At 49.5% G+C, this 24,620-nt stretch overlaps 1 protein-coding gene across 1 annotated transcript in view; it reads left to right on the top strand.

Moving 5' to 3' along the window:
• LOC310648198 (cyclin-dependent kinase 12-like) overlaps positions 1–24,620 on the top strand; it is a gene marked incomplete at its 3' end in the record, with an annotated part of 189,356 nt that overhangs the window by 135,801 nt on the left and 28,935 nt on the right. Inside the window, exons 7-11 of the mRNA XM_083375947.1 lie at positions 1,382–1,438; positions 14,164–14,265; positions 14,782–14,859; positions 16,470–16,586; positions 24,425–24,556. Of these exons, the coding sequence (XP_083232073.1) occupies positions 1,382–1,438; positions 14,164–14,265; positions 14,782–14,859; positions 16,470–16,586; positions 24,425–24,556 (486 nt within the window). The remainder of the gene's footprint in view (positions 1–1,381; positions 1,439–14,163; positions 14,266–14,781; positions 14,860–16,469; positions 16,587–24,424; positions 24,557–24,620) is intronic.

Here is a 24,620-nt window from a genome sequence, read left to right as displayed (position 1 = left end):
ATCCCTCTCACAGTTACTACTACTGAGCAAGGTACCCACTATACTGTACCTCTGCATTTGGTTTTTCTTGCCTAAATGTAGAACCTTACTTTTTTCACCATTGAATTCCATTTTGTTAGATAGCGCCCAATGTTCAAGTCTGTCAAGATCCTTCTGTAACTTAAGCCTGTCTTCTGTAGTGTTGGCTATTCCTGCCAGCTTGGTGTCATCTGCAAATTTGATGAGTTCCCCATCTATCCCCTCATCCAAACCATTGATGAAGATGTTGAAGCGCACTGGGCCCAGAACAGAGCCCTGGGGCACCCCACTACACACTTCCCTCCATGTTGATGCGGTTTCATTGAGGACCACATGCTGAGTACGGCCGGGCAGCCAGCTACGAATCCATCTGGTGGTGATGCTGTCTAACCCACATTTTTCTATGTTATCATGTAGTAGGTTGTGGACTACTTTATCAAATGCCTTAATGAAGTCCAAGTAAATTAACACAAAAATCATTAACGCAAGATGGCAAATGAGGGAGCTGGATACATAGGGGAGGGAGGTGGGATTAGATATTAATTAGGTCACCACCTCCAGCATGACGCTTCCGCACTGAGTTTCCAAACCATCTGGCAGAGCCAGGTCTTAAGGCTTTTACGAAAAGTCTAGAGGGTGGGAACCAGTCTCACCTCGGGGTAGGATGTTCCAGAGGGCAGGAGCCATGGCAGAGAAGATTTTTCTGGATTCTGCCAGCTGAAATTCTTTGGCTGATGGGATTTTATTATTTATTTATATTTATTTATTTATAAATATTATAGGCCGCCTGTCTTACCTCAAGGTAACTCTAGTTGACTTACAATCATCCGTAGTATGCCCCCGCTGCTGACACGGGTGGGGCGGGCCATTCCCATGGGGTGAGACAGTTACATTTTGGATTCCCAACCTCATGTTTACAAAGTAAAATACATTGTAGGAAAGACTAAAATAGTAGTTCTCATTATGAAAACAGTTCAGAGAATGGGCAGAGAGAAATAGAAGGCTATTTCTCAATTGCCTTCCTTCACCATTTGTAATTTTGTTCCTGCTGCATATTTCCCCCACTATTACACTGGCAAGAGAAAAAAGTCAAGGAACTGGTACATGACTTGAAATAGCATTTCCATGCATTCTTCCTGCCCCCAAGATTTATATAAAAGATAGATTTTTAGTTGGAAAATAGAATTATATCTAAAAATTTGTACGATAATTTTGTATAGACCACTTCTGTAAGAGATCTCTCTGTTTTGAAAGTGACTTATAGGAGTGATTGTCTGCTGCCAATTCAATAATTTTTGTTCATGTATTGTTGCCCTTTTGTGTAAAACCTTATTATTAAATGTCCATTATTATCTTTTTGCAGTGGGCAGATCAAGCTGGCAGATTTTGGTCTTGCCCGACTTTACAGTTCAGAAGAAAGGTAAGATGTTTAAAACGCCTGTAGACATGACTTTAGATCAGAGGTGTCAAACTGCCTGCCCACGGGCCGGACACGTCATCTGGAAGCCATGCCCACCCCATTGCCAGCAATGGCAAAACTGTCCCAATACGTTGCGTGACGTCATGTGACGTCGCAAGTTTGACATGTCTGCTTTAGATATTTTACGCATAATACACCAGGATGGACTTTTGTACAAACCTTATTGAATTCACTTGCAGGGTCTAGGATAATTAACCATGGCCACATAGCTGTGCCCACTTCACCGCGGGCCCCCCACCACAGCTGACCCATCGCTGGCATTTATCGTTGGCTGCCCTTTGCCAGCCCTTCTTGCCTGCAAATGGTCTGCCGGCACTCCTCCAACGCACCCTCCTCCTAGGCAATTTGCTGAAGGATACTTGTCCCTGGCCAATCCACAGCACAGGACAAGTAACGGTGCATCCCTGCTCTGCCTTCCCATTGGACGCCATCAACGATAAATGCCCCCAATGGGTTGGCTGCGGTAGGGGGTGAAGTGGGCATAGCCATGTACCTGTAGTTAATTGTCCCATTTCACACTTGCATACAAGCGTATAGGAATTCTCTTTGTTGTCTCTCTTTTTGAGTCTGGTGTTAATGAGTGAGCTGATTGCACTGTCGTTACCTGTTTATTGCCTGGTAATTTTGTTTCTGTTTCGGACTTATAACTAAATTTATAGCTTACTTATAACACACCTCAGTGTTGAAATTGATTTGAAGCCATTAGGCAAATTATTCTAAGCTTTAGATCCCTGACCATAAAAGCAATGATTTTCCTAATTTTGTTTAAAACTAAAACCAAAGATAAAGCATTGACCTATCTTTCTCTGCCAATGAAGGTATCCTCCTTGATCTCCTGATACAGGTGAAACTCGAAAAATTAGAATATCGTGCAAAAGTTCATTTATTTCAGTAATGCAACTTAAAAGGGGAAACTAATATATGAGATAGACTCATTACATACAAAGCAAGATATTTCAAGCCGTGATTTGTCATAATTGTGATGATTATGGCGTACAGCTCATGAAAACCCCAAATCCACAATCTCAGAAAATTAGAATATTACATGCAATCAATAAAACAAGGAGTGTAAATAGAACAATATCGGACCTCTGAAAAGTATAAGCATGCATATGTACTCAGTACTTGGTTTGGGCCCCTTTTGCAGCAATTACTGCCTCAATGCAGCGTGGCATGGAAGCTATCAGCCTGTTCTGTACCAGCCTGCTACCGGCCCTCCAGCAAAAGCAGGGACAACCCCTTTACAAACGGCAAGAGGCTGGAATAAAGCCTGCCAAATTTATTCACATAAAACAGAGCAAGACAAGACACCAGCCATGAAACAGGAGCTAAGAAACAGGAACTATCCAAGCGGTTGCCTTCAGCAAACCAACCCTCCCACACATTCCCCTTAAATACAGTTCAGGGAGTGGCCTCTCTCTGCCTCCTTCCGAGGTGCCCCATTGCCTTCCTCTGTTTACTCCTGATTGACTGCCTCCTGCGTCGGGCGTCCTTCAACAGGGCCAGCTGTGGGTCATCTTCATCCACGCTGTCAGTCTCACACAGCTGGGTCTGCGTCGTGACCAGATGAGAGGGGCCTGGCTGGGGGCTCTCATCAAGCTGTCCAATCCCCTCAGCAAGCTCTTCAACACCCCCCTCCTCCTCCTCTGAGTCGTCCGACCCAACTGCTGAACCCACAGGCTGACCCTGAATCACAACACTATCCCGCACCGGAGGGCCCTTCCCCCGGGTCTGCCGATCCGGATGCGGTCGAGACGGAAATTGTTCATGAAAAGCGGTCACCAACGCAGGGGCATGAACGGCGGTCGCGTCTTCCCAAGTGAAGTCCTCTGGTCCGTAACCCTTCCATTCAATCAGGTACTGGAAACGACCTTTTAGCCAACGGGAATCCCTGATGCTGGCGACCTCATACTCGGGGGTGCTGCCTCCATCACGAGGTCCTGATGGGGGAGGTTCCGCTCAGCGGAGTGGACAGGCCGGTTGCTCGGGGACCAACAGAGACTGATGAAAAACGGTAGGTTCCTGGTGGACAACCAGACCCGATCTCCTACCGATAGTGGAGGCGTATCCCGTCTTGACCGATCAGCAAACCTTTTGTAATCGGCCTTGGCCTTCTCTAACTGACGTCACACCAATCGATGGATCGTCTGTAACTCTGCCATGAAGTTGTTCGCTGCCGGCTCCGGTGAGTCCACAGGAGAAAGGGGGAAAAACCGGGGGTGATATCCCACATTGGCCAAGAAGGGTGTCATCTGTGTGGAGGTGTGCTGCGAATTGTTAAATGCAAACTCAGCTATGGCCAGATAGTCCACCCAATTGTTTTGCTGCAGATTAACGTAGCAGTGCAGATATTGTTCCAGGATACCGATGACCTTCTCGGTTCCCCCGTCAGTTTGAGGATGATGCGCGGACGAGAGGCAAATCTTGATATCCAACGCATGCATCAACTCCTGCCAGAAGCGGCCTGTAAACTGGGCCCCCCTATCAGAGACGACTCTATCAGGGAGGCCATGCAGCCGAAACACCTGCTGAATGAACATACGACTAGTGGCGCGGGCTGATGGTAAGCTGCGACAAGGGATGAAGTGCACCATCTTGGTCAGCATGTCCACCACCACATACACTGTTGTAAAACCAGAGGATGGGGGTAAATCCATCAGAAGGTCCATGGACACAGCCCCCCAGGGTCTTTTGGGTGTCGGCAAGGGCTGCAGTAATCCAGGCGGGGCCCCTGTCGCTGACTTGGCCTGCCTGCATGGGATGCAGGAAGTGACATAGGACTGGACGTCGTGTTGGACTCGGGACCACCTGAAGGTACGGGAGACCAGGTTCAGGGTCTTGAACAGGCCAAAATGCCCCACCGCCGGGTTATCGTGACACTGGCTGAGGATAAGTCCCCTGAGTAGCCCTCCCGGAACGTAAAGCCGGTCACGATAATACAAGAGTCCATCCGTGACCGTCCAAGGAGAATCTGTCCCCACCTCCTCCTTCCGCTGAGCCACCCACACCTCCTGCTGCTGTGCCTCCCGGATCCGAGCCCATATATCAACCGGCTCCCACACCGCAGCAAAAGACTCGACGGGGATAACTGTCCTGGGCAGAAGCTTGTCTTCCACTCGGGAATATTCGGGCTTCCTGGACAGAGCAGCCGCTCTTTGATTGTGCCCGCTAGGTATGTACCGAACCCGGAAGTCAAACCTCGCAAAGAAAAGAGACCACCGTATCTGGCGTTGGTTCAAATTCCGAGCGGTCTGCAGGCTTTCCAAATTCTTATGGTCTGTCCGGACCTCAATTTGATGCCACACTCCCTCCAGATGATGCCTCCAGACCTCGAACGCCACTTTGATGGCCAGCAGCTCCTTCTCTCAGATTGTATAATTGCGCTCCGAAGGGTTCAGTTTTCGTGAATGGTACGCGTAAGGGAAGAGGGTACCGCTGGGCGTCGTTGCCTGGAGTAACACCGCCCCAATGGCAATATCGGAGGCGTCCGCCTCCACAACAAACGGCCGTTGCGGGTCAGGATGCTTCAAGATGGGCTCCTTCATAAAGGCTTCCTTCAAAGTCTGGAAAGCCCGTTGTTCTGGAGCGTTCCACTGGAACCGAGTCTTCTTCTGCAGGAGCCGGGTGAGGGGGGCTGTCAAGGCAGCAAACCCAGGGATGAAAGTTCGGTAATAGTGGGCGAACCCAAGAAGTCGCTGAACATCTTTCACGCGACGCGGGGGTTGCCAACTCTGCAAAGACTCAACCTTACTCGGTTCCATGGCGATGCCCTCAGGAGAAATGCGGTGACCCAGGAAATCGATGGTCACCCGGTAGAACTGGCACTTCTCCAACTTGGCAAACAGCTGATGTTCTCGGAGTCGCTGCAGGACCTGATGGAGATGCTGATGGTGCACCTCACGCGACGGGGAGTAGATCTGGATGTCATCCAAGTAGATCACGACAAACTGATCCAACAAATCCCGGAAAATGTTCATGAAATGCTGAAACACAGCGGGGGCGTTGGTCAGGCCAAACAGCATCACCGTGTACTCAAAATGTCCATACCGAGTACCAAACGCCGTCTTCAACTCATCACCCGGCCGAACCCTGACGAGGTTGTAAGCTCCACGCAGGTCCAGTTTCGTGAAGATCTTAGCCTCCCGGAGTCGGTCCAAGAGTTCGGGGATGAGGGGCAGCGGGTAACGATTGCGCACCGTGATGGCGTTGAGTTTCCTATAATCGCAGCAAAGCCGCAATTCGCCCGACTTCTTTTTGACGAAGAGCACGGGTGCAGACACTGGCGAGGACGAGGGCCGGATGAAACCGCAAGCCAAATTCTTCTCCAGAAAGTCCCGCAATGCAGCCAACTCGGGGTCCGACATGGAGTACAAACGCCCCACTGGGAGTGGCGCATCAGGGACTAAATCAATGGGGCAGTCATAGGGCCTGTGCGGGGGTAACTGATCCGCCTGTGTCTCGCTGAACACATCAGCAAAGTCGGACAGTTCGGGAGGCAAGGAAACCCCTGGGGAACCCTCCACCTGGCCGGCACAGATATGGCGGGAGTGGTCCACGCACTGCAAGCTTGGAAAGGTGACCAAGTTCTGTGACCAATAGATCTGTGGGTCATGCGTCCAGAGCCACGCCAGTCCCAAGACCACGGGGAAGTGCAGATCTGAGGTGATATAGAACTGGATGGCCTCCACATGGGAACTGATGGCCATACATAATGGTTGCGTGGCGGCCGTAATTGGCCCAGACAGGAGCACTCGTCCATCGATACTCTCCACTAACATGGGCGGATCCACCGGGCACTGGGGAACAGCCCATTTGGCCACAAATGCTGAGTCCATAAAATTTGTGGTGGCCCCAGAATCAATTAAGGCATGGACTGGAATCCCCTCTGGCTTGCCAGGAAGGATCAGACGTACCTCCAATATCAGATGTCGTGGAGGTCCACAGGCAGCATCGGAAAGACGTCGCTCAGTGTTGTTGTGGGACGCCCGATCTATCACACCGTCTAGATCGGGCTTGGGGCGTTTCCCGACAGAAAACTAGGGGACTTTCTCGGGGCAGACTCGGTCACTGATGCCCGCTGTCGCTTCTTTGGGCAAAAAGCAGCCAAATGCCCAGGGTCCCCACAGTAAAAACACAACCCCCCCAATCATCGTCTGTTCATTTCAGTCACCGATAGACGAGACCTGGCGGCACCCAGCTCCATTGGCTCCTCCCTTTGAACTGGGGGCTCACGCACAACAGGGGCTGCAGGGGTCTGTGGGGTGGCACAGCGACTCCTTCGCTGCTGCAACCGAGCATCGATCCGCAGGCAGAGATGGATCAGCCCATTCAGGTCTGAGGGAATATCCACACGGGCCAGCTCATCCAACATCTCCTCCGACAATCCATCCTGGAAGGCATCCACAAGCGCAGCCTCATTCCAGGCGGAATCCTGGCTAAGCAGCCGAAAATCGCTGATATAGCCCTGTAGGGGGCGTTGACCCTGCCTCAGAGCTTTCAGGCATCGAGTAGCAGTCTGCGTCTTAATAGGGTCCTCATACATCAGACGCATATGATCACAAAACCCCACAAAGTTGTCCAACAATGGGCTAGGTTGAGCCAGCAGAGGCGTGCCCCAACGAGCTGCATCACCCGAAAGAAGGCTTAACACAAACCCCACCTTATCCCGGTCAGTGGGGAAATCAGCTGCTCTCACGCTGATAAAGAGCTGGCATTGTCCCAGGAAAGCAGGAAACAGTTCTGGATTGCCTGTAAATTTATCCGGCATCGCAACTTGGCATTTTCTCCTGGGTGGGGGTGATGGTGGGGGTGCAGCATGAACCTGAGCTTGCAGTTGAGCCACCTGAGCTGCCAGCAAAGTGAGTTGCTGGGTGAGCTGGGCATTCTCAGCACGTAGCTGCTCCATAAGAATAGTAAGGGGTGGGAGGCTGAAGGCAAACTTGTTCTGAACCAGCCAACTACCGGCCTTGTAATAAGGCAAACCCCTGTTCAAACAGTAGAGACTGGAGAGGGTCTGAGGCTGCAAAGCGTCTGCCAAGATTTATTACTCAATTAACAGAACAACAAACAAAAACACTGGAACTTGAATCCTCAAGCGGAAGGGTTGCTTTCAGCAACCAGCCCTTCCCCAAACAGTCCTTTTATTTAGAGTTCAGGGCGTGGCCTCCCTCTGCCTCCTCCCGAGGAGACCCGCAGCCTTTCTCTGCTTGGTCCTGCTCGACTGCCTCCTGCGTCGGGCGTCCTTGAACAGGGCCAGCTGTGGGTCATCATCCTCCGCACTATCGGGCTCACGCAGCTGAGAAGAGGGCCCCGGCTGGGAGCTCTGCCAAGCCTCCAAGCCATCATCAGCCAGTTCGTCTCCCTCCTCCCCCTCATCTGAGTCATCCGATACATGTGCGCTGGCTGCCGGACCCACAGGCTGGCCCTGAGTCACAACACTATCCCGCACCGCAGGGCCCTTCCCCCGGGGCTGCCGATCCGGATGCGGTCGGGATGGGAATTGTTCGTGAAACGCAGTCACCAACGCAGGGGCATGAACGGCGGTCGCGTCTTCCCATGTGAAGTCCTCCGGCCCGTACCCTTTCCACTCGATCAGGTACTGGAAGCGACCTTTCAGCCAGCGGGAATCCCGGATGCTGGCGACCTCGTACTCGGGGGTGCTGCCTCCATCACGAGGTCCTGATGGGGGAGGTTCCGCTTGGCGAAGTGGACAAGCCGGTTGTTCGGGGACCAACAAGGACCGATGGAAGACGGGATGCACGCGCAGGGAACGTGGCAGAGTTAAACGATAGGCGACCGGATTGATGACGGCCTCGACTGGGAACGGTCCAAGGTAACGGTGGTCCAGCTTCCTCACCGGCCGAGTGGATGGTAGGTTCCTGGTGGACAGCCAGACCCGATCCCCCACCGATAGTGGAGGCGTATCCCTTCTCGACCGATCGGCGAACCTCTTGTAGTCGGCCTTGGCCTTCTCCAGCTGCCGTCGCACCAACCGATGGATCGCCTGTAACTCCGCCATGAATTCGTTCGCTGCCGGCTCCGGTGAGTCCACGGGAGAAAGGGGGAAAAACCGGGGGTGATAACCCACGTTGGCCAAGAACGGTGTCATCTGCGTGGAGGTGTGCTGCGAGTTGTTAAAGGCAAACTCGGCTATGGCCAAATAGTCCACCCAATTGTCCTGCTGCAGGTTAACGTAGCAGCGCAGATACTGCTCTAAGATGCCGATGACCTTCTCGGTACCCCCGTCGGTCTGAGGATGATGCGCGGACGAGAGGCAAACCTTAATGTCCAACGCCCGCATCAACTCCTGCCAGAAGCGGGCTGTAAACTGGGCCCCCCTATCGGAGACGACTCTATCGGGAAGGCCGTGCAGCCGGAACACCTGTTGGATGAACATGCGACTAGTGGCGCGAGCTGACGGTAAGCCGCGACAGGGGATGAAGTGCGCCATCTTGGTCAACATGTCCACCACCACAAACACTGTCGTGAAGCCGGAGGATGGGGGTAGATCTGTCAGAAAGTCCATGGACACTGCCCCCCAGGGTCTCTTGGGTGTTGGCAAAGGCTGCAGTAAACCAGGCGGGGCCCCTGTCGCTGACTTGGCCTGCCTGCATGGGATGCAGGAGGTGACATAGGACTGGACATCGTGTCGGACTCGGGGCCACCAGAAGGTACGGGAGACCAGGTTCAGAGTCTTGAACAGGCCAAAATGCCCCGCAGCCGGGTTATCATGACACTGGCTGAGGACGAGTCCCCTGAGTGGCCCTTCTGGAACATAGAGCCGGTCACGATAATACAGGAGTCCATCCGTGACTGACCAAGGCGACTCTGGCCCCACCTCTTCCTTCCGCTGAGCCACCCACGCCTCCTGCTGCTGCGCCTCCCGGATCCGAGCCCGTATATCCACCGGCTCCCGCACCGCAGCAAAAGACTCGACAGGGATCACTGTCCTGGGCGGAAGCTTGTCTTCCACTCGGGTGTACTCGGGCTTCCTGGACAGAGCATCCGCTCTCTGGTTGTGCCCGCTTGGTATGTACCGCACCCGGAAGTCAAACCTCGCAAAGAAGAGGGACCACCGGATCTGGCATTGGTTCAAATTCCGAGCGGTCTGCAGGCTTTCCAGATTCTTGTGGTCCGTCCGGACCTCGATTTGATGCCGCGCCCCCTCCAGATGATGCCTCCAAGCCTCGAACGCCGCCTTCATGGCCAGCAGCTCCTTCTCCCAGATGGTATAGTTGCGCTCCGAGGGATTCAATTTCCGAGAGTGATACGCGCAAGGGAAAAGGGTACCGTTGGGCGTCGCTGCCTGGAGTAACACGGCCCCAATGGCAATGTCGGAGGCGTCCGCCTCCACGACAAACGGCCGTTGCGGGTCAGGATGCTTCAAGATGGGCTCCTTCATGAAGGCGTCCTTCAAAGCTTGGAACGCCTGTTGTTTGGGGGCGTTCCACTGGAACCGAGTCTTCTTCTGCAGGAGCCGGGTGAGGGGAGCTGTCAAGGCAGCAAAGCCAGGGATGAATGTTCGATAGTAGTTGGCAAATCCAAGAAGTCGCTGAACATCCTTCACGCGACGCGGGGGTTGCCAACTCTGCAATGACTCAACTTTACTCGGTTCCATGGCGGTGCCCTCAGGAGAAATGCGGTGACCCAGGAAATCGATGGTCACCTGGTAGAACTGGCACTTCTCCAACTTGGCAAACAGCCGATGTTTCCGGAGGCGCTGCAGGACCTGACGGAGATGCTGATGATGCGCTTCACGCGACGGGGAGTAAATCAGGATGTCGTCCAGGTAAATCACGACAAACTGGTCCAACAGATCTCGAAAGATGTCGTTCATAAAATGCTGAAACACAGCGGGGGCGTTGGTCAGGCCAAACGGCATCACCGTGTACTCGAAATGTCCATAGCGAGTACCAAACGCCGTCTTCCACTCATCACCCGGCCGAACCCTGACGAGGTTGTAAGCTCCACGCAGGTCCAGTTTCGTGAAGATCTTAGCCTCCCGGAGTCGGTCCAAGAGCTCGGGGATGAGGGGCAGCGGGTAGCGGTTACGCACCGTGATGGCGTTGAGTTTCCGGTAGTCACAGCAAAGCCGTAACTCGCCCAACTTCTTTTTGACGAAGAGCACGGGCGCAGACACTGGCGAGGACGAGGGCCGGATGAAACCACGAGCCAAATTCTTTGTCAGGAAGTCCCGCAATGCAGCCAACTCAGGCTCCGACATGGAGTACAAACGCCCCACTGGGAGAGGCGCATCAGGGACTAGATCAATGGAACAGTCATAGGGCCTGTGCGGGGGTAATTGGTCCGCCTCTGACTCGCTGAACACGTCAGCAAAGTCGGACAGTTCGGGAGGCAAGGAAACCCCTGAAGAACCCTCCACCTGGCCGGCACAGATATGGCGGGTGTGGTCCACGCACTGCAAACTTGGGAAGGTGACCAAGTTCTGAGACCAATAGATCTGTGGATCATGCGCCCGGAGCCACGCCAGTCCCAAGACCACGGGGAAGTGCAGATCCGAAGTGATGTAGAACTGGATGGCCTCCACATGGGAACTGATGGCCATACACACTGGTTGCGTGGCGGCCGTAATAGGCCCGGACAGGAGCACTCGACCATCAATAGTCTCCACTAGCATGGGCGGATCCACCGGACACTGGGGAACAGCCCATTTGGCCACGAAGGCCGAGTCCATAAAGTTAGTGGTAGCCCCAGAGTCAATTAAGGCATGGACCGGAATCCCCTCTGGCTTGCCAGGAAGGATCAGACGTGCCTCCAAAATCAAATGCCGTGGAGGTTCACAGGCACCGTCGGAATGGCGTCGCTCGGCGTGGTCGTGGTAGGTCGCCCGATCTATCACACCGTCTAGATCGGGCTCGGGCCGTTTCCCGACAGCAAAGCAGGGGACTTTCTCGGGGCCGGCTTGGTCACTGATGCCCGCTGACGCTTCTTTGGGCAAGAAGCAGCCAAATGTCCAGGGTCCCCGCAGTAAAAACACAACCCCCCCGATCGTCGTCTGTCCATTTCCGTCACCGATAGACGGGACCTGGCGGCACCCAGCTCCATTGGCTCCTCCCTCTGGACTGGGGGCACACGCTCAACAGGAGCGGCAGGGGTCTGTGGGGTGGCACGGCGACTCTTTCGCTGCTGCAGCCGGGCATCGATCCGCAGACAAAGATGGATCAGCCCATTCAGGTCTGAGGGAATGTCCACGCGGGCCAGCTCATCCAACATCTCCTCCGACAAGCCATCCTGGAAGGCATCCACGAGCGCAGCCTCATTCCAGGCGGAATCCTGGCTAAGCAGCCGGAAATCGCTGATATAGGCCTGTAGGGGGCGCTGACCCTGCCTCAAAGCTTTCAGGCGTCGGGTGGCAGTCTGCGCCTTAATTGGGTCCTCGTACATGAGGCGCATATGGTCACAAAACCCCACAAAGTTATCCAACAAAGGGCTAGGCTGTGCCAGCAGAGGCGTGCCCCAACGAGCTGCATCCCCCGACAGAAGGCTCAACACGAATCCCACCTTATCCCGGTCAGTGGGGAAATCAGCTGCTCTCACGCTGATAAAGAGCTGGCATTGTCCCAGGAAAGCAGGAAACAGTTCTGGATTGCCTGTAAATTTATCCGGCATCGCAACTTGGCATTTTCTCCTGGGTGGGGGTGATGGTGGGGGTGCAGCATGAACCTGAGCTTGCAGTTGAGCCACCTGAGCTGCCAGCAAAGTGAGTTGCTGGGTGAGCTGGGCATTCTCAGCACGTAGCTGCTCCATAAGAATAGTAAGGGGTGGGAGGCTGAAGGCAAACTGTTCTGTACCAGCCTGCTACCGGCCCTGCAGCAAAAGCAGGGACATCCCCTTTACAAACGGCAAGAGGCTGGAATAAAGCCTGCCAAATTTATTCACATAAAACAGAGCAAGACAAGACACCAACCATGAATCAGGAGCTAAGAAACAGGAACTATCCAAGCGGTTGCCTTCAGCAAACCAGCCCTCCCACACATTCCCCTTAAATACAGTTCAGGGCGTGGCCTCTCTCTGCCTCCTTCCAAGGTGCCCCATAGCCTTCCTCTGTTTACTCCTGATTGACTGACCCTGCGTCGGGCGTCCTTGAACAGGGCCAGCTGTGGGTCATCTTCATCCACGCTGTCAGGCTCACACAGCTGGGTCTGCGTCGTGACCAGATGAGAGGGGCCTGGCTGGGGGCTCTCATCAAGCTGTCCGATCCCCTCAGCAAGCTCTTCAACACCCCCCCTCCTCCTCCTCTGAGTCGTCCGACCCAACTGCCGAACCCACAGGCTGACCCTGAATCACAACACAGCCTGTGGTACTGCTGAGGTGTTATGGAAGACCAGGATGCTTCAATAGCGGCCTTCAGCTCTTCTGCATTGTTTGGTCTCATGTCTCTCATCTTTCTCTTGGCAATGCTCCATAGATTCTCTATGGGGTTCAGGTCAGGCGAGTTTGCTGGCCAATCAAGCACTGTAATCTCACGGTCATTGAACCAGGTTTTGGTGCTTTTGGCAGTGTGGGCAGGTGCCAAGTCCTGTTGGAAAATGAAGTCAGCATCCCCATAAAGCTCGTCTGCGGAAGGAAGCATGAAGTGCTCCAAAATCTCCTGGTAGACGGCTGTGTTGACCCTGGACTTAATGAAGCACAGTGGATCAACACCAGAAGATGACATGGCTCCCCAAATCAACACAGACTGTGGAAACTTCACACTGGACTTCAAGCATCTTGCAGTGTGTGCCTCTCCATTCTTCCTCCAGACTCTGGGTCCTTGGTTTCCAAATGAGATGCAAAAGTTGCTCTCATCAGAAAAGAGGACTTTGGACCACTGAGCAACAGACCAGGTCTGTTTTTCTTTAGCCCAGGTAAGACGCTTCTGACGTTGTTTGTTGTTCAGGAACGGCTTGACAAGAGGAATACGACATTTGGTGCCCATGTCCAGGATCCGTCTGTGTGTGGTGGCTCTTGATGCACTGACTCCAGCCTCAGTCCACTCCTTGTGAAAGTCCCCAACACTTTTGAATGGCCTTTTCCTGACAATCCTCTCCAGGCTGCGGTCATCCCTGCTGCTTGTGCACCTTTTTCTTCCACACTTTTCCCTTCCACATAACTTTCTATTAATGTGCTTTGATACAGCACTTTGGGAACATCCAACTTCTTTTGCAATTACCTTTTGAGGCTTTCCCTCCTTATGGAGGGTGTCAATGATGGTTTTCTGCACAACTGTCAGGTCAGCAGTCTTCCCCATGATTGTGATTCCTACTGAACCAGACTGAGAGACCATTTAAAGGCTCAGGAACCCTTTGCAGGTGTTATGGCTTAATTAGCTGATTAGAGTGGGACACTTTGAGCCTAGAATATTACACCTTTTCACAATATTCTAATTTTCTGAGATTGTGGATTTGGGGTTTTCATGAGCTGTACGCTATAATCATCACAATTATGACAAATCAGGGCTTGAACTATCTTGCTTTGCATGTAATGAGTCTATCTCATATATTAGTTTCCCCTTTTTAGTTGCATTACTGAAATAAATGAACTTTTGCACTATATTCTAATTTTTCGAGTTTCACCTGTATTCTGTTGATTGCACCATCTGTTTACTTTGATTCTTACAGAATTGAGCCTAAAGTGTTGTTTTATATAATTGGTTTTTTACTTAGCCGTCCATATACCAATAAAGTCATTACATTATGGTATCGACCACCTGAGTTGCTGCTAGGTGAGGAGCGTTACACACCAGCTATAGATGTCTGGAGCTGTGGGTAAGCCATTGACTCTTTCATGTTTTCATCTCTGATGTTAGCATGTGGCTCCTATCTGCAGTCACTCATACCTCAAACTGTAAGCATAGTTTGGTTGAAATGGCATATACTTTTGATCCACCTTAAATAAGTATGATATAATTTTTTACTGTTTCTTTGGGACAGTAGCCACAAGCACATGCAAGAGCTCATTTCTTAAAAAAGAACCTTCAGGTTTTTATATTTAAGATACTCTACTGTTCTTTTTTATAAATGTGAACTGAAATATTACTACTGTTCATTGCAATAATTTTCTTTAGAAATGATGAAGACAAGGCATTCCACAAGGCAATGGGAAAATGCTGCTCTGTAAATAGAGATAGCATTATGAACTCCTTTGCATGCATGTTTCATTGGGAATTTGCTGGTTATCTGATAAGATCCCTAGGCAGCCAAGAGAAGCTTGCCACCCCACCCCTCCCCCCCAACCCCCAATTTCTGCTATTGGTGTTTTAGTTTGTTCTGTTTTCTTCCTAGCTGCATCCTTGGGGAACTGTTCACAAAGAAACCTGTTTTTCAAGCTAATCTTGAGTTGTCTCAGCTTGAATTAATCAGGTAAAGCATTCTGTGAGTGGTGGAAAGGACATTGGGCATAGAAAATAGTGTGTGTATTTTGCCTTGGCAGTGCCAGCAGTTGTAATAGTTGCTGGAATTGCCAGCAATTACATTAGGTCCAGATCAGACCTATGAACAATATGTACCAACTGGTTGCTCATGTTAAAAATGTATATAGATGTTTTCTTATTAGGAGACAAATGCCTTTCTTGTGTTTCTTGAACTTATGTAACTGTTTCTTATCTTCTGAGTCTCTGTCTCCAGCCTGTCAATCCACTCTTCAGCAGACAGGAACCCAGAATTCTATATGTGCAGCTTATTCCTAGCTATAATTTTGAACTGTGGTTCTAATGGTACTGTTAGAGGACTAGAAGCTGGCATTTAGGCTCCCTTTAAATCCCATACAAAGTTGGGAAAGAGGCAGGATCAGAAAAGAATGGCTATGCAGCTTATTTAGCTTGTCACAAAAAAATAGTCAAAAAAATGCTCAGAAAATAGTGTTTCCAGTTTCATCAACTGCAAAATCTTTCCTGGAACGTCATTCTCTTCTCAAGTAACTTAATTGTTGGGGATCTTTCTAAAATCTGAAAACCATTGCTTTGACACATTTTTATTATTCATATCCAAGTGTCTTTAGCTAATCTTAATCATCTCTGTGCTTGTCGTGATTTTCAGTTTGTACAAGGAAAGTTCAATTCTGTTATATATGAATGGGGGGACATTTCTGCATGCTCTGAATACCACAGAAAAATAGGCTCTTCCTTACTTAAGGTCACAGTACTTATATATCTTCTGTATTTAGAGATCATTAATGGAAATTTCACTCCTACTGCTCAAATTATATTTCATTTTTTCCCTGATGCCCTTTCTACTTCAATTGTAAAGACAAGGCCAATAGCTATTTATAAAACCTTTGGGATATTTAAAATAAAATTGGAGTTTAACTAGACAAAACTGAAAATCATTTATGTATACTCTTTGTGTATTTCCTCTTTAATATTTAGTAGCTAAATTTATCTCTTACCTTTAATGTGAAAAAAATCCTGGTTAAAAGTTAAATCAATCATGATAGTTCTTCAAATAGGAAAATCCTGAGTGATTGTATATAGTTAATTTTGTGCCTAATCTTCATAAAGTTTATGAAAATTGCTTTTTTCTGTTCATGCTTTAGTCTATTATTATTACTTTACCCTGCCTTTTAAAAAATATTTTGGTCAACTCAAGGCAGCGAACATGCTTAATACTCCTGCCTCCTAGTTTTCCCACCACAACAACCTTTGTGAGGTGGTTTGGGCTGAGAGAGAGTGACAGGCCTAAAGTCACCCAGCTGGCTTTCATGCCTAAGGGAGGCCTAGGATTTACAGTGTCTAGTTTGTAGGCCAGCACCTTAAACACTACACTGAACTTTCTTATAAAGTTATCCATCTTCTCTCCACATTGCAAGATATCAAGCAGTCGGGGAAAATGATGCATGCATGATGATATATGTGATTACTGCACTATTTGGTGTTAGAGTTGGGTGGATAATTTGAAAATAAAGAACTGAGTGACTTTAATTCAAGTATTATGTTTATTGAGAGATTCAAAACAATGCTTACATTTTCTTTCAGCCGTCTTTGTGGGAGCCCCTGTCCAGCTGTATGGCCAGATGTCATCAAACTCCCCTACTTCAACACCATGAAACCAAAGAAGCAATATCGTAGGCGTCTACGGGAGGAGTTTTCCTTGTAAGTTTGTGTAGTGCTCTTTAGGTGAGAGCATAGCATGGTGTGCAGCTTGGGATCCTCCTTTTCAGGAAACAGGTTAAGATAGACTTTTGGGGAGCAACCTTTTTTAAATAATAAATTTAATGTTAGTTTAATTTTTATAAATAAAGTGGCAGACTTATCTAATATTCCTTCCTCATCCTGTTTGCCCCACAACAACTCTGTGAGATAGGTTGGACTGAGAAAGAATAACAGGCCCAAAGTCACCCAGCCAGTTTTCATGCCCAAGGTGGGACTAGAACTCACAGTCTCCTGGTTTCTAGCCTGGTGTCTTAACCACTAAACCAACTTTTGAGGATGGGAAAGAGAAGGGTGAAATTGTTGGCAGCTACAATGTTTTATGTATGCTTATTGCAGTTTTAGATAACTTTATTGGCTCAATGTGTGTTGTTAATTTTACTGGGCTATGAACTTCAATACCTGTGAACTTCTATGGTTCGTAAAACATTAATGGGCATAAAGCCACAGAATTTAGGTCAGAGGTCTCCAACCATTTGGGCACCAGGGACCGGTTCTGTGGAGAAAGGTTTTTCCGCGGACCGTAGAGTGTGTGGTTTTGTGTGCTGCCTGCATCCCATGGATGGGGCTTTGCTTGTTTCTGCAGACCGGTTGCTGGTATACCACGGACCAGTGGCGTAGCGTGGGGGGTGCAGGGGGGGCCGGCCGCACCGGGCGCAACATCTGGGGGGGCGCGCTCGCACTCGGGAGGGATGGAAGACGCGCCGAAGCGCCCTTCGCGCGGCTGGAGTCCCGCGGGGGGGATCCGGGGCTGAGGCGCACTCGGGGAAGCAGCAACTCACAACCAGCTACTCTTGGGGGACGGAGGCACAAAGCCGGCCAGACAGGGCTCGGAGCCATCCCAGACCACAGCTGCACTTCCACCTTTCCCAGGGCGGCCCCCACAGACGGAGCGCAGTGCAGGGCACCAGCATGCCCCACTGCCAGAGAAGCGCCCGCCAGTGCGGCCCCGACTCCCTCACCCCGCGGCAGGTGGCGGCGGCGTAGCGGGGCTTGCGAAAAGCGGGGCGGTCGGCGGCGGCTGCTCCCGGCGCCGGGCAAGGGCAAGCAGGGCAAGGTCGCTCCTGCTCAAAAGCCAGAGTTCAGCGGCTGGCGAGGCGCTCGCGCGGGGCTCTCCCGGGGCTGGCGGTCTGAACGGGGACCGGCCTCCCCCTCTCCGCGCTAGAGCGGCCCCGCCGCGGTGGCGGCCTGGCGCACGTGGCTGAGGGGGCGGCGGTGGCGGGAGGGGGGTCAGAGGAGCGAGCCAAGCTCTCCCGGGGCAGCAGGTGCGGGCTGGTGCAGCTCCAGGCTCAGTCGCAGCTCCGGCCAAGGGCTGCCAAGCTCACGGGGCGTCGTGCCGGCCCCCTCCCTCGCTCCCCGCGCCCAGATGCGCCCCCGGCGGAAACCCCGGCCAGCCGCGGTGCATGCCTGAGCGAGACGGGCAGCTGCGCTGGCGGGTCCCGCTCTCTTCCAGGCATCAGAGGTAAGAAAGGGACGGCGGCGCCCCCAGCCGCCCCCCCCCCCCGACGGCTCCGAAGCGGAGGCTCCGCTGCGCCGCCCGCCTCCTGGCACGGCCTCGGGTCCCGGCGCTTCTGCCGCACGTGAGGGAGGGGATGCCGGACCTTCCCCCTTTTCCCGGGGGAGGCGTGGGTGGGGGGTGCAGCGGACGCCCAGGATGCGGGGCTCCCTGCGGCAGACTCGAGTGCTAAAATCCACGGGTTAGGGGGCGCAAATTACTTGCCTTGCCCCAGGTGCTGACAACCCACGCTACGCCACTGCCACGGACCGGGGATTGGGGACCCCTGATTTAGGTGACTTCTACATCTACTGGAAGTGAATGGAGACATCTGGTTAGCCAGCAAAGGAAGAGGTTTAGACCTCTGAACATCATGGTGATCCATGTCCTTAGACAGTAGGCTTTCAGCAGGAAAGAAATGAGAAAATCCATACATGTGGCTCATTTAGCAGTGATTTAATCCTAATGTTAAGAGCCATGGTGGCGCAGTGGTTAGAATGCAGTATTGTAGGCTCATTCTGACAACTGCCAGCAGTTCGAGTCTCACTGGCTCAAGGTTGACTTAGCCTTCCATCCTTCTGAGGTCAGTAAAATGAGGACTCAGATTGTTGGGGGCAATATGCTGACTCTGTAAATCGCTTAGAGAGGGCTGTAAAGCACTGTGAAGCAGTATATACAGGTGAAACTCGAAAAATTAGATTATCGTGCAAAAGTTCATTTATTTCAGTAATGCAACTTAAAAGGGGAAACTAATATATGAGATAGACTTATTTCATACAAAGCAAGATAGTTCAAGCCATGATTTGTCATAATTGTGATGATTATGGCATACAGCTCATGAAAATCCCAAATCCACAATCTCAGAAACTTAGAATATTACATGCAATCAATAAAACAAGGAGTGTACATAGAACAGTATCGGACCTCTGAAAAGTATAAGCATGCGTATGTACTCAGTACTTGGTTTGGGCCCCTCTTGCAGCAATTACTGCCTCAATGCGGCGTGGCATGGAAGCTATCAGCCTGTGGCACTGCTGAGGTGTTATGGAAGACCAGGATGCTTCAATAGCGGCCTTCAGCTCTTCTGCATTGTTTGGTCTCATGTTTCTCATCTTTCTCTTGGTAATGCCCCATAGATTCTCTATGGGGTTCAGGTCAGGCGAGTTTGCTGGCCAATCAAGCACAGTATTCCCACGGTCATTGAACCAGGTTTTGGTGCTTTTGGCAGTGTGGGCAGGTGCCAGGTCCTGCTGGAAAATGAAGTCAGCATCCCCATAAAGCTCGTCTGCGGAAGGAAGCATGAAGTGCTCCAAAATCTCCTGGTAGACGGCTGCATTGACCCTGGACTTAATGAAGCACAGTGGACCAACACCAGCAGATGACATGGCTCCCCAAATCAACACAGACTGTGGAAACTTCACACTGGACTTCAAGCATCTTGCAGTGTGTGCCTCTCCATTCTTCCTCCAGACTCTGGGTCCTTGGTTTCCAAATGAGATGCAAAAGTTGGACTTTGGACCACTGAGCAACAGACCAGGTCTGTTTTTCTTTAGCCCAGGTAAGACGCTTCTGACGTTTGTTGTTCAGGAGCGGCATAATAATAATAATAATAATAATAATAATAATAATAAGAAGAAGAAGAAGAAGAAGAAGAAGAAGAAGAAGAAGAAGAAGAAGAAGAAGAAGAAGAAGAAGAAGAAGAAGAAGAAGAAGAAGTTGGAAGGGACCTTGGAGGTCATCTAGTCCAACCCCCTGCTAAGGCAGGAAATCCTATACCATTTCAGACAGATGGCTGTCCAGTTTCTTCTTAAAAACTTCCAGTGTTGGAGCATTCACCACTTCTGGAGGCAGGTTTTTCCACTGGTTAGTTGTTCTAACTGTCAGGAAGTTTCTCTTTAGTTCTAGGTTCCTTCTCTCCTTGACTAGTTTCCATCCATTGCTTCTTGTCCTACTTTCAGGTGCTTTGGAGAATAGCTTGGCTCCCTCTTCTTTGTGGCGGCCCCTGAGATATTGGAACACTGCTATCATGTCACCCCTCACCCTTCTCTTCATTAAACTACACATACCCAATTCCAGCAACCGTTCCCTATATGTTTTAGCCTCCAGTCCCCCAATCATCTTTGTTGCTCTTCTCTGTACTCTTTGTAGAGTCTCGACATCTTTTTTACATCGTGGTGACCCAAACTGGATGCAGTATTCCAGGTGTGGCCTTACCAAGGCATTGTAAAGTGGTATTAGTACTTCACGTGATCTTGATTCTATCCCTCTTTTAATGCAGCCTAGCACTGTGTTGGCTTTTTTGGCAGCTGCAGCACACTGCTGGCTCATATTTAAGTGATTGTCCACTAGGACTCCGAGATCCCTCTCACAGTTACTACTATCGAGCAAGGTACCACCTATACTATACCTGTGCATTTGATTTTTCCTGCCTAAATGCAGAACCTTACTTTTTTCACAATTGAATTTCATTTTGTTAGATAGTGCCCAGTGTTCGAGTCTGTCCAGATCCCCCTGTATCTTAAGCCTATCTTCTGGAGTATTGGCTATTCCTGCCAGCTTGGTGTCATCTGCAAATTTGATGAGTTCCCCATCTATCCCCTCATCCAAATCGTTGAAGATGTTGAAGAGCACTGGGCCCAGAACAGAGCCCTGGGGCACCCCACTACACACTTCCTTCCATGTAGATGCAGTTCCATTGAGGACCACACGCTGAGTACGGCCTGTCAGCCAGCTACGAATCCATCTGGTGGTGATGCTATCTAACCCACATTTTTCTATCTTATCAAGTAGTAGGTTGTGATCTACTTTATCTAATGCCTTACTGAAATCCAAGTAAATTAAATCTACAGCATTCCTCTGGTCCACTAGTTTTGTCACTTGGTCAAAGAATGCAATAAGGTTTGTCTGGCACGATCTGTTTTTGACATACCCATGTTGGCTTTTAGTGATAACTTTGTTCGCATCAAGGTGTTCGCTGATTTGTTGTTTGATTATCTTATCCAGAATCTTCCCAGGTATTGAGGTCAGGCTGATAGGTCTGTAGTTTCCTGGATCTGTTTTTTTTCCCTTTTTTGAAGATGGGAACTACATCAGCTCTCTTCCAGTCCTCTGGTAGTTCCCCACTGCTCCAGGATCTTTGAAAAATATAGTTCAGTGGTTCTGAGATCACGTCTGCCAGTTCCTTGAGAACCTTGGGGTGTAATCCATCTGGTCCTGGTGATTTGAACTCGTCTAGGCTGGACAGGTGCTCACTTACCAAAAGAGAACAAGAGGAATACGACATTTGACCCCCATGTCCAGGATCCGTCTGTGTGTGGTGGCTCTTGATGCACTGACTCCAGCCTCAGTCCACTCCTTGTGAAAGTCCCCAACACTTTTGAATGGCCTTTTCCTGACAATCCTCTCCAGGCTGCGGTCATCCCTGCTGCTTGTGCACCTTTTTCTTCCACACTTTTCCCTTCCACATAACTTTCTATTAATGTTCTTTGATACAGCACTTTGGGAACATCCAACTTCTTTTTTTTTATTTAAAAAGTTTTACAATACATTTTGACTTTAATCCCCCCCTCCCCCACCCCTATCCCTCTCCCCCACTCCCTCCTCCCCCCCCCCCTGACTTCCCAGAGCTAAATACAGGGCATAAAATCAAAAAACAAACATAAACACCCCTATGTTATCAACAATAAACTATAAATTCTATCTCTCTCTAGCTCATATAAAATGAGTACAAACAATATTAATATTACAAATAAAGTAGAAAAGAAAAAGAGGAAAACAGAAAAAGAGCTTTACTCAAAATAAATTTTCTTAATCCCAGTCCTTCATATTAATTTCAAAAAAAAAAACTTTCACCTATTTGCATTCTCCCACCTTTCTCTAATTTCCAAACAAATTCTCAGTTACGTGCCAAAAGCGCCTATCTCTGTTAATCTTAATAATCTCCGACCAAACTAAACTATAATCAAAAATAGTTCTTGCATGTATCACGCCAAATGTCTCGCAGTTCCAAATCATCCTTAAGTTCAAATAAAAGTTCAAATAAAAAGAGTATATAAAAAAAAAAATTTAGGCAATCTCTAAGACAACTTGTTGTTAATTAGGAGCTTACATACCCATTCTTAGTTCAACACATACTTTAAGTCCATAACCCTAATATACTTTTCTAGCAAGCAAATAACGTCAATCTTAAATTGTGTAAAATATTAAAAAAGAAAAAAAAACTTTCTTTCTCCTCTATAATAATTTTACTCCATTGACATTCTAATCAAAAAATTTAATCAGCAATCTTAACGCCCCAAAACTTTTGGAGCACCTCTGTCATGACCCCCAAAACTTCTTTAGACCGCTCTCCTCCCACATCTTCACTGTAAGCACACTTTGAAGATTCCATAACTTTCTGCTGGTCTTGCTCTTGCTCTCGTCTCGCTCTTCTTAGGGCGGCACGCGTCATCTTCTGGCCTCCTGCAGCAACCGATGAGACTGTGGCTTGATCCCCTCCAACACCATTGTCCTCTGTCTGTCTATCTGCAACATCTTGAAGCTTTCCCACACCGTATCCTTTTGCAGCTTCCAAAAATGATAGGGGGGTTGCTTTTAACACATTACTATAAAAATCACGTGCCTGAGCCACAGTAACCAAACGATGTCTTTTACCTTCGTGCGTCGCCACCAACCCAACTGGAATCTCCCATCTAAACTTAATATCACGTTTCTTAAGTTCCTGTACTAGAAATGCAAAATCTTTCCTTCTCCTTAGGATCTTCGGAGGGATCTCTTTTAAAACCAAAACTTCTTGCTCAGCCACTACCAAATTAGTATCATAAGCAGCTTGAATGACTTCATCTCTAATTACTCTCTTTGTAAAATAGACCACCACATCTCTGGGTAACTTCCTCTGTCTTGCAATCCATGAATTTACACGAAAAACTTTGTCCATATTTCCCTCAATTTCAGATGCTGACTGGCCCAGTACCCCTTCCAGAGCCTCAGAAATCAGCTGCTTTAAATCTTCTTTACAATTCTCCTTTAAACCCCTGATTCTAATAGCATACTGCATCTGATTATACTGAACAAGGCTCAATTCTTCGTCCATTTTATCCCTTATATTTTCATTTTCTAATACCTTTGCTTCTAATATAGAGTTCTTTTGACTGAGATCCTCCACTTTTATATCCAGCTGTAGCACACATTCAGCTACGGATTCAACCTTAGACAAGATGTCCACCCTCATTGCTCTCAGCTTCTCTTCCATCTTCTTCTCCAATTTCTCCATTTTCTCCTCCAATTTCTCCTCCAGCTTTTTCAACTTTTCATCCATCATATCAGACATCAATTGTGCATGCTTTCCAAGAGTGTCTTGTAAATCCTTAAGCGTCAATACCGGGGGAGATGCAGGAGGAAGCAAAGCTTGCAGTGAGGTCTCTTGCACCAGGGAAGACCCCGCATTCCGAAGAGCTTTAGAAGTTTTAGCCGCCATCTTCCCCCACTTTCACTTATTACGCACTTTCACTTTAAAGCTATAAAATCCATTGAGCTAGAGAGTAAAAATAAAGAGTCCACTTCACCTTGACCTCCTGTACCGCTCTGCCTGCATCTTGATAATCAAAAGTATTTCCTTTTGGCAGGGGTGGTTGCTAACGCCTGGCTCTGCTCCAAAAATCCCAGAGCAGAGGCTCTGCGCAGCTCGGAGCAACCCAGGCTTCGGGGGGGCTCATCCTTCAGCCGCCCAAGCTCTCAGCTCAGGCGGCCCCGGAGAGCTCAACCCCTACCTGGGGCCTCACCCCCTCCTCTTCTCCCGAGGAGGGGGCTTCAAATCCATCTAAACAGCTGATCGGCGCTGTTTACGATGGAAAAACACAGCTGCTGAGCGGGCAGCCCGAAAACGGCTGTCTTTCGACGTCGCGTCGCCACCGGAAGTCAGAACATCCAACTTCTTTTGCAATTACCTTTTGAGGCTTTCCCTCCTTATGGAGGGTGTCAATGATGGTTTTCTGCACAACTGTCAGGTCAGCAGTCTTCCCCATGATTGTGATTCCTACTGAACCAGACTGAGAGACCATTTAAAGCAGAGGTCTTCAAACTTCTTCAGTTGCATTACTGAAATAAATGAACTTTTGCACGATATTCTAATTTTTCGAGTTTCACCTATACTTGTGTGCTACAAGTTGGCTGTGCGTGATAAAAGTATGCAGGTTGCCTTAAATACTTGAAAATTATATCAAATAGCATTGCTGATTATTGTGTGGACTGTGGGCTTCCCCTCCCCATATTTTTTCTCATCTTCCAGTATTCCTTCTGCTGCCCTCAACCTGTTAGACCATATGCTAACACTGGATCCCAGCAAACGATGTACAGCAGAGCAAGCCTTGCAGAGTGATTTCCTGAAGGATGTTGATATCAGCAAGATGGATCCTCCAGAGTAAGTATCCCACTCTCTAAGGGAAGGAAACGTTGAATAAAATACCTAGACTTTTAGATGCACT

The sequence above is a fragment of the Vipera ursinii genome, assembly GCF_947247035.1.
Source record: "Vipera ursinii genome assembly, chromosome: W".
Taxonomy (NCBI): domain Eukaryota; kingdom Metazoa; phylum Chordata; class Lepidosauria; order Squamata; family Viperidae; genus Vipera; species Vipera ursinii.
Note: the sequence above shows the minus strand (reverse complement) of the source record. Positions and strands in the feature narration are given on the sequence as shown.